The sequence below is a fragment of the Parasteatoda tepidariorum genome, chromosome 7 (genome assembly GCF_982258835.1).
Source record: "Parasteatoda tepidariorum strain Cologne lab strain chromosome 7, Ptep-v5.0, whole genome shotgun sequence".
Classification (NCBI taxonomy): domain Eukaryota; kingdom Metazoa; phylum Arthropoda; class Arachnida; order Araneae; family Theridiidae; genus Parasteatoda; species Parasteatoda tepidariorum.
In genome coordinates, this window is record NC_141761.1 from 25,090,162 (window position 1) to 25,101,638 (window position 11,477).

Sequence of the window (11,477 nt, forward strand, 5' to 3'; positions counted from 1 at the left end):
TCAGGACAAATGAAGTTGCTCAAGGAAAAAGATGCTTCCAAAAGAGTGGTCATGTTGATGTCTCAATCAAGGGAGGCGCGGGATCGACCCAAAATTGATACGCGAACTAACATTATTTCCCAATCATTAACCAATGTGTAAACCCTGTCCAGACATTTCTTGAAGGGTCCGGTTTTCGTGAAATTGTAAAATAATTACTCACATTATTTAAACCAGGGTCCGCTTTTATGAATTTGTGCGAATAGGGTCCGGTTATTGCAAAAAACTTTCTCATGGAGTTTTTAAACTGTAAATTGATACAAGATTATGCTCGGCACTGTAAAATTATAATTAAAAATAAATAAATTTCCAAAAGTAAACAGCAATTGTTGCTTCTAAATTAGAGATGCAACATACAATTATTTGGTATTTAGTCTATACTGCTGAACGCAGAATATTCATTTCGGACGAATAATGGAAGAATCGTCTGCCGAAGACAAACTTAATTCGTTTACATCCATCTTTCTTGTTTTCTGTCCTGGGAAAGGTTTATTCGATTAACAAAACAATAATGAAGATAAACAAATTTGTGAAGGGTCCGATTAAAAAAAAAATCGTTTTGTGAAGGGTCCGTTTTTGTGAAAAGATATTTTGTGAAGGGTCCGTTAACGGACCCAAATTTCTTCTAAACAGACCCCTGTAAACAAATACTTTCAATTATAATAATGCACATTACACAATTTTTGAATCTTACAATGTAAATCAATATTAAAATACCGTGACATCAATTAAATTATAACAATAATAACCCATTCCCAATCTTTGAATCATACTTGATAACTTAGTACAATATGAAATAGTAGAAAGATGATTTATCTCCAATTATTATATAATATGTATACTAAACTCAACACACTTTTTGAATCATTCGGTAAATCGGTAGTAAATTAATTTAATGATAATTATAATTCACAATTTTTTTTTATCATATCGTACATTATAAATCATTACTAAGTGTCTTGATATCAATTCAATTATAATAATACTGTTCAATTCCCAATTTTTTAAACTAAAAATTATACATCAATACTAAATGCCATAAAATAAATAGAATTGTTTTCTTTGAAAAAGTTGAAAAAACTTGAAATCAATGTAAAACTACAGAAACTATCAAAATCTAAAATTAATTAAAAAATATTCTTACAATGAACTAAAATATTTGCTGAAAACTAAAATTAATAAAAAACTCTTTTTTCATAATATACAATAAAACAGAAAAAATGAATTAAACAAACGATGCGTGCTGCCATTGATAAAATTTAAAAGAAACTCAATGTCATAATACATTGTCAACTAAACTAACAACTAAACGATACTTTAAGTCAAAACAATTCACATCAAAATTCCTGAACTAAAGCTGGTTTCTAAACCAATCTTTAAAATGTAAGCAATAAACCTAAATAGAATCAAAATCTTTTGAAATTAAAAATAAAATTAAATACGGTTAAAATAAGTTGTTCCAGTATTACATCAGCATATTTAGACAACCTTGAACTCCAATAAAAAAATAAAAAAATTCTGACATTTTATCGCTCGGCATTTTTTAGCTGAATACAATAATTAGCTGAAGAGTAAGCACAGTTACCTAAACTAAAACAAAATTTGAAAGTCAAATTTAAAAAAAAAAAAAAATATTCCAAAAATCTAATACTTTCTGCTACAAAGAAATGTTGTCGAAATAGAATAAACGCGCATAAAACCATTTAAAAAAAAGTGAGAAATAAATGAATTAAAAAAAAGCCAAGGGGAAAAAAAAATCCCTTATCTCAACGGCAGCTCTAAACATTCTGATATGCGGCGTGAGAAGGCACTTTTATCTGGGGCCACACAAGTAGAAGAACGGTCGGATCTCTACAAAGGGACTATTGACAACATTTTGTTTCAGTGGTGCCTTCATCACTAGTTCAGACTCATAAAACGCAAGGCTGGCCATTGGGCAACAAAATGACTTCATCTCTAAGCGACTGCACAAACATTCAATGCCAGTGGTTCCCAAATGATGATCCACGGAACCCTTGTGCTAGGATGGGTCACGTGTGTTCCGAGAGTTAATTCTTTAAATCGGTTATATTTTTTGAAACTTTTAATTATATTTATATCTAAAACAATGAACAATAATTTCTTTGACAGTTATCTTTATGAAATTATTTAAGTAAAATGCCAGTAAGAAAAAGGCATGGCATAATTTATTAAAAATAGCATTAGATTTTCTTATCAAACTTTTTTATGGCTAAAACAATTATTGAAAAAAAATGTCATTCTTCACATTAAATATTATCAAAATAATTAGTCGTCTTTCTTTTGTCAATATGTTCACTGCAGAATAGGTAGTTCCACCAAAAGATGCTCGATCAATTTAGGGTCTATGCCACCAGCTGTAATGACGTAATACTCTCTATTCCGTTGCTTACATTAATTTAATGCAAGCATTAAACTATATTAACTAGAAGAATCACATTTCAGTCAAACAGCATGTATTTTAAAACACTTAACTTCATAGAGGCTCTTCTTCACAGATGGAATAGGTATTTAATTTCTTTCATTTTTAATCGAATAAAAAACCGGAATAAAACCTCGCACCGGAATAAAAAAGAACAGGAAAAGAGCACAAAAAGAGCCCATTATTAACTAAGGACATTGCCAATTATGGAAAATGCCCATTATTTGGACAGTTAAAGCAGAATTTAATGTAATTCAGTAGTTATTCGAATTAAATATTTTATTCATTGAAAGGTAATTAAATATTTTAAAATAATTAATATTCAAAGTATAATTTAAAGTTGACTGTAAGGAATTTTTAATTTTATAAAACACATATAAAAGACATTATAAAAAATAATTTCTCAATTAACAGCAGCCTCTCAGGGGCTATCTTTTGGTAGGTTTAAAATATAAACAAAAATGATAAAATATTTCAATTTAATAAAATCTAATTCCTTCAAAAAAAATAACTAGTTATTTATATATTATTATTATATCACAATTACTGTAATTACTGAAATTTAGAACAATTTTAGAATTGTTCAAGAGTGGGGAAAATACCTATCCGAAAACTTTTAATTAATCCTCATGCATTAATTAGTTTTAAAGAAAAAATTCTAATTTCATTCGAATAAATATTCAATTACGGTCAATTCTGGCTCAACGGCCAAAATTTAGAGAAATTTTTTTTTTTTATTTCATTTCAAAACTAACGATGATGTCCATTTTGGTTTGAACTATTCAGCCAGGCATGTAAGAAATATCAACGTTTATAAACAAGCCAATTAAAGAGATTTGCGTGTAAATAGTCCACTCTATTAAATAAAGGATATTGGAAAAGTCTAAGCACACATGACATCTGCTTAGTATCCAATTTATAAAGAGCTTTCCAAAATGAGACATGTTTTCTTTTCTCAAAGATTCTTTTCAGTCAAATAAAAGATTTGTTTTAATTTCCTGCAGGGGCTGGGCGAAATTATATTTTAAGACGATTATCATTTTTCCAAATGAAATTCCTAATTTGACCTAATCAGTAATTCATTTGCTTCAATAAAATTCCATGAATATCCCAAGTAACTTTTTATAATAATAGTAATATCTATTCTTATATAACTTTAAATAAAAATTACATTTTTTATAATTATAATAAGAACCTCTTTTTTATGCATCCATGCCCAATACAGGCCATATGAGCAATAAAGGAACGGAAAGGTAGGAAGTTGAAGGCAAAGAAAGAATCGAAGATCTCTCAATATTAGTTTGTATTCTTAGCATCAAGTCCCCTAATTAAAATGTTCCCAATCATTTAATGGTAGAATATTTAGTCTTTGATCTGTAGGGCACGATAAGGAGGTATATTGTTTTTGATCAATAAGGTAAGGAAAAAAAATACATATTTTTTTCTTTTTGTTCATCTTTCGGAACAATCGGAAAAAATTCACTATTTTATAAATTTGAAGTTAATTTAAAAATTTTCATATATATATATATATATATATATATATATATATATATATACTTAATTTAACTTCAGTCATAAGAAGAGTACGTGACAGCAAAAAATTATATTTCAGTTGCAATTAGATTTTCTAAAAATTAGAAAAAATCATTCGTGTGAATTATTTAATTAATTAATTCGCTAACTGATTGGTTTTAAAACCAATTCGAAATGTAAACAATGCTCAAGATGCGTGTTTACAAAAATGGACTCCACACATTTCTTGCGACTCTACAAATTTGAAAAATCTCATAATGTTTCATCTCAATTTTTTAATTTTGACAGTGAGAAGAAAGTGTGGAAATGATTTTTACGGAAGCTGCGGTGACGTTGGCAAAAAACTCTTTTTTTAGTAATATACAGAGATAATTGAAAATAAGATATAACACAAGTGAAACATTCAACTAAGCATTGCTCACGCAATCTTTCAATCATAGAAAAAGTCTGCGTATTTAGAAATCAAGATACGTTCTTCCGATACAGAATTAAATTGATAATTATTTGAACTCCATACAACATTCGCTAATTGAACTAACCAAACTATATTTAACTATTAACTTTCGCACTATTTGAATATTATTTTCGTAAAAGAAGTGCTGCGAGGGAAGGTTTTTTGAAGATGAGCCAACTGGTATCTCTCAAAACTGACTCATTTATGAAATAGGTACTTGACGAATTAGACAAATAGGCATATCAATGACAAGGAGAAAACTAGAATTTTTGTAAATTTATAATAATTGATAAAAATGATACTTACGCATTCTTTTTTTTTTTTCATCAAAAAAAGTCGAAAGGTGTAATACTTCACCTAATAATTTTTATTTGTTTTCTAAATAAAATAAGAGAAAATAAATTCTCCAAAATATGCCGAAAGATTAGACGAAATTTGCTGAATAATAAAAAATATTAGGTAATCCAGGGGCCCCTGTTTTAACAAAAAAAAAAAAAACAATACTTAGTGTTCAATTCTTTAAATATATTAAAAGAATTCAAAACAGTGACAACAAAATTAAATAGTTCAAGCTTACAACAATTGATTGCGTTTTATTGCTCAAAGCTTATCTAATATTAAGAAGCCAATACAGTATAAAATTCATAACAAGTAACGAAGCTATTAACAATGCGAGAAGGCAATTAAAAAATTCCCAAATCATCCCCTTTTCTTAATTCAACAAAATGGAGAATGTAAAAAGTAAGTACAAAACAACAAATGAAACAGAATATTCAGATTCCAAAGCTGCCTCATTAGAAAACAGCACCTGCAGTTCGTTAGCAAACAGGAAAAAAAAATCATTGATTTGGCTGTTTAAATGCATCTGTTTTCCCATGAATCTAGGCTTTTAACACTTCAATCTCAATGAATTCCAGAATCCTCCAACTACAGGAAACAGCTCAATTACTAGCATTCTCCAGTTCATTGATATGGGGCTGAAGGAGGGCCCGAAGTAGGGGGAGAGTCGGCGATTCGTTTGGGACAGTTTCCTGTGACAAAGTGAGTGTCAAGACCCCCATTTCATTCTTAAAAATCCCCCTACACCAGCACCACAAGGGGAAGCAAAAACAAGAAGGCAACAGACAAAAACTTTTCCAAGAAAAAGAGGGGAGGTCGAAAGGAGATTATTTTTGAAAGCAAGCTTCTTTTCCCCCAGGCTATGAGGAGGAGAAAATGAAGACTTCTCCCTCATTGAGGTTGGGGAATTGTTTTTGATTCCAAGAAACTGATTATTCAAGATTATTTGGAAGGACTAATAATAAGAAAAAGATCAAGAAATATATTATTAAATGAACTAAGTAAAATAAAAATAATAAATAAATAAAATAAAATAATAAATAAAATAATAAATAAATAAAATAATAAATGAATAAAATAATAAATAAAATAAAATGATAAATAAATATGTAAACAATTAGAATTAAAACCAGGCCAACATTAAGAATATACGTAGTACAATTTTGAAGAAGAAAAAAGCATTTTAAGGTTCAAAAAGAAACAAGGAAAGAGCATTAGCAGTTGTAAAATGACGCGTTATTAGCGATGTGTTAAGAAAACGGAAACCGTATTTTGCTTAATAGAAATTCGCCAATTGGGGAAGCAGGCTAAAAATAATATCATGAGTATGAATAAAAACATTATACTGTGTCTAAATTTAATTTAAATTGGTGAAAACTTCTCAAAATAATAGCTTGACCAAAGGAATATTTACTAAAATAAAAAGATTTGAAAAAATCAAATTAAATTAATTTTACTTGAAAACTAATGTCTAATATTTAACTAATAATAGTCATGATTAAGCCATTGTTCAAAATTTATTAAAAATTACCAAATAGATGCTTCTTTTCTAAAGCCAGAAAAAAATAGAAAATGCTGAGAGGCAGGTTTAGTAACATGTATAGATAAATATAAATGAAATGTAATTCATTTTTAACAAAAATTTCTAAAAACAAGCTTTTAGATTGTTGTCAAAAGCACACAAAATTGTAAAAATTCTGTAAAAATCAAGTGTGAATCTAGATTTAGTCTAAGCATTTAACATTACTTCCAATAAAATCGAATAAATGACATAATAATTGTATAGAATGAATGAATGAGAAAAACCAATTTTTACTTGATCATGTAACCTCAGGAACATAGCTTTAAAAATAAACTTAGTAGAGATCTCGAAGAACATGTATTCAAAAATAAAATGAAGAATTGAAGTAAGAAGAAAAATCATTACAACCCTAACATGAAAGCAGTGTTCAATTGTAAACTTTAAAAAAAAAAAAGAACAAAAGAAAAAAAAATGGGGCATTATACTTAGACAGTATTAGGTAGTCCTATCACACAGTTCAGTACCTATTAACACTATAAGAATAATAACTTCATTAAGTCATTCTCAATTACTAATTTAAAGCATAAGAGAAGTTCAAAAACTGTTCAATGAAAAACATGTGTATTATATGTCAAAAAACATTTTTAGAAGCAATCCTACATTTAAATTTAAAAAGTTTTGTAATGAAACATATGAAACTGATTATTAAAAAAAAAAACAATATTTAAATGTTATTTAGAATCAAACTAATGTGAATTAATCCATAGAAAACTATCAATTTTAATGTCTCCTTTAATTAGCAATCATACCAGACTCGCTTAACATAATAGATTAATGTAATCCAACAACATATTATAATAATAAACAAAAAAACTGAATATTGAATAGAAGAATAAAAAATTTCTTGGTTTTCCTTCTAAACAAATATCTACCATTTCTATAAGAGAAAAAAATCTAAATATTACAGGGTAGAGTAGATTGAGAAGTTAAAAAAAATGTCAATTGTAGGCACTTAAGTTTTATAGTGTTGTAAGATTATTGGCTCCTAAAAATTATGCATATAGTAATAAATATGTATAAAAAAAATGATTACTCATTTGAAAAGAAATAATAACATTTGCTTTATTAAATTTTAAGGAAATTAAATTCCAACGTAATCTAAATACAAAAATAAGCATAGTAAAAACATACTTTTATTGCAAACAAAAATCTAAACAGTTTTCTACAAAAATAAATTATGGACTGTTTTAGATATATAATGATTATAGTGATGACCAAGTTAAAATTGATTATCTTAATGGGTTCCTTAATGCTAGTCTAAATAAACGCTAATGAAAGTAACCTTTGCTGTTTACCAGAGATCAAAACAAATATGCTTTCTGGTTTTCATAGTGAAGAAATATCCCCTCATACACTTGTACCTGATCATTCCCAAATTCCAAAATAATACTAAACTCTATGATATCAATGAAAAATACTTAGTCACTAAATGGGAAGTGAAAAAGATCTTATTTTTATTCAACATCTAAGAAAAGATAATTTCTTAAACAGATGTAAAACATTATGAAGGGCATTTTTGATCCTCAATTTCTAAATAAATTTTGCTGAGTGACTAAAAAATTTTCATTCCAATGTCTGCCAATAACAGAAAACTAAAATTAGACACATTATAATTATTATTATAACAGATCACGATAACAGAAAAAATTTAGATGTAAATAAATGATTCCATTTTGGGAAATTTAACGGCTAAAAGTAACCGATTCCACAAACCAGTTTATTACACAAAAGGAAGGAAACTTCAATAGTTATATGGTTATTTACATTAAAGTAGAATTCTTTCAACTTTTATTCTCCATTTCTTAATTTAATTTAAAAAAAATAACCTACATCCTGCTATACCATAAAAATATAGCTTAAATCAACAGTTCTATTGTTGATTTTAAGCAATTGTCAGATAATAATAAACAATAGACAAAACACGTAACTCTTGACAGATTCATTAAAAAATATTTTTGAACATTGAATATACATATAATTAAATCTGTTAGGATATTAAAACATTATTATAGGCTAAACAAATTTAAGTCATGCATCCGGTAATTATAATAGAATATATATAGCACATGTTAGCACCATAAACTTAACCATATTAGACTGACAATATAAACTCACACATAAATCTAATAATGTTGTAAATCATAAACTTAACCCTATTAGAATGACAATATAAACTCACACATAAATCTAAAAATGTTGAGAATAAATTTTATAATTCAAAGTACTTACCTTCTACCCAAAGTTTTTCTATATCTGTTTCCAGAGAAAGTGATTTTAGTCCTATACAACAACATCCCAGAAACAATAGTCCGAGAAATATAATTTTTCCTGCATTTCTTTGTATTCCACATCCTAAATAGTAAAGTCTTTTTTGTAACCATGCTCTAATTGCTAAAGCGTCTCGATTACCAATGGCTTTGCCCTGCAATAATGACAAAATTTGAAGATATAAAACACAGTAATGACGCATTTATTTTACAAATTATTGTTTATCAACTTCGTTCAAAACTAATCAGCACTCCTTTTTTTTTAAAATTCAGTTACTTAATAATATATATCAGCGACATTAATATATAATTATATATTTATAAATCGCTCACTTGACTCGGACATAGCATTAAAATCTAAATTCCATTCCTTTAAAATTTCAACTCACTAATTAAAGAATGAATCTCACATAGATAATCATTTAATTTCATTATTAAACGACCACATGTAAAGCCTCATAACATTCGATTATCTAAATCAATTCATAACACTTGTCAATTTGTTTATATACTTTTCAAAAAAAAAAATGATTAAGGATAAGCAACTCTTAACTACCATGTACCGATTGTTTACATCATTTAGGCTTAACGTTCCTTTTGAAATTTTTATATTTTGATCCGTTTTTTTTTCAAACGATCAACTAACCTTTTTAACTTGTGCTAAAGCTAAGCTAGCATCTGCCCAGGTAGTCCTAATAAACAAATCGCTGTCGGGTCGTAGAGATGCCTCCTTTGACGAAACTCTAGTACCCTGATCTCTTGTATTTGACTGTCTCATCGAAATCATTTTCGTGAAGCCATGATAGCGTACGTCCAGCAGCTAAGCCCGCTGATTGCAAGCGAGATTTTAGCTGGGCGAACGTCGATCTTCCGATTGCTTATTATGAACGGTAATTTTTACCGTCTGCACGATGTCCGTAATATATCCATGATACGACAAGTCACCAATACAAATGAAATCGCAATGAAGAAGACGTCAGACCTATACACTGTAAACACATGATTTGATCAAAGGGGAGGATGCTTAATCGTAAGGCCTCTCACTCAAACAAGGGTTACTATAATCGTTTTCTTCGCCAATTGGCAGGAATTAAATGTCAGCGCTTGGCGAGAAGAGTTTGAATTATTACTTCTTTTTCTGCCAAACTTAGAAATTTCTTTTTATAGAATTAATTCATTTTCAACGATTCTTCAAGATTTGTTTAGTGTTCTTTGTACATGTAATATTTTTTCGCATGCATAAATATGTTTTTCAGTGCTCGTTGTCCATGCTCATTGCTTAGGAGCTTCTTTTTTTTTTTTTCCAAATTAGACCGAAATATAGTTGTTTGCCATAATAAGAATTATAAAATAGTTTCTTATAAAATTTGATGTCGACAAAAAATGAAAAATAACACTAAAACAGTTATAAGATTGGTTACATCATATCATATTTCAGAATAATGAATATTTTTTAATACACTTAACAAAAAAAAAGAATTCCATAAATTGTGTATATTACCCTTTTTAAACTATCAACAGCATTATGATCATGCTCATAATCATAATGAAATACTAGGGGCGAAGTTCGGTACTAAAGATGTTCGTGTTCGATACTAATGTTCTTCGGTGTTCCACTTTGAGCACCCTAGCCTTTTAGAGAATCAAAGCCATAAAAAAAAAATTTGTATAAAGGTTCTTTTGTTAAACCCTATATATATATATATATATATATATATATATATATATATATATATATATATATATATATATATATATATATATATATATATATATATATATATATATATATATATATATATAGTGAGGTCAGAATATTTACAGATACATTTCGTACAAAAAATTTGCTCCTAATTTGTATTTTTACCCAAAGTTTAAAATTTTTAATTATTTAAATAGAGTTTTACAGTGTATAAAATATTTTTTTTAATTGCATCTAACAAAAAAAATATTTTTATTAATTTTTAATAATTCTTTTAATGTAACTTGGAATTTAATGTATCTAATAATATGTATAGTTAGCATTAAAAAAAATACTGATATTTTAGTATCAATAGTAAAAATTTAAAACAAAAAAATTCATTTCCAAGGTTCAACGTCTCCTTAAGTTTTAAACATATGAATGCTGCTTTAAATTTTTCAATTGGAAGATTAATTTATTTATTTTTTTAAATATGGTGTAATTAGCCGCTTTGTAATTTAAATTTTCGCTCCAAAGACGGCAAAAATACAAAAAAAATCCGTACTTTTAGTAGCATTGAGCTTCTCAAGATCTATACCATTTGATTAATTTTTGCAGCTGTATCATTTGAATAATTTTTTAAGCAAAATTTTTTTAATTTTTAGAGCACTAATTAAGAGTTGAAAAACTCTATAGTCTATCTGAGTCTCCTTAATTTAGAGTATATTGTCTTCCTCTCCTCTTATTCTTGTAAAAATATGTTAAAGAGATCACTATTTTAACTTTTATTTTTCAATGAAAAGTATTTGCGGGTATGAAATTGAAGATTAAGACTCCCGAAAAAAAACCGAAAAGGTGAAAATAGACAACTTCGAATTTTTTTTACTTATTATATTTAAACTAAATTTCTATTGGATTCTTCGAAATCGTATGTAGATATTGCATAATGTCAGCAATGTTTGAACTAAAAACTAAAGTTTAAGTGCAAATTTATTGTTTTTATCATGCCTTGAGTATTAATGATCAGAATTTTTCTTTAAAAAAATTATATCGAACAATATATTTAGTTCTTTTTCATTGTATCTACGAAATAGTTTAAAAATTTTAGCTCAAAGCACTGGTAACCATGTTATTGATAG

General features: G+C 27.5%; 1 protein-coding gene across 2 annotated transcripts in view; it reads right to left on the minus strand.

Annotated features, from left to right (window-relative positions):
* Window positions 1-9,719, minus strand: part of ptc (protein patched) — a 52,950-nt gene extending 43,231 nt beyond the window's left edge. The window contains 2 exon segments of one of the 2 annotated variants that reach the window (NM_001323808.1): window positions 8,620-8,812; window positions 9,304-9,608. In NM_001323808.1, the coding sequence (NP_001310737.1) occupies window positions 8,620-8,812; window positions 9,304-9,444 (334 nt within the window). In that variant the 5' untranslated portion in view covers window positions 9,445-9,608. 2 annotated transcript variants of the gene reach the window in all.
* Window positions 9,720-11,477: the final 1,758 nt, after the last annotated feature.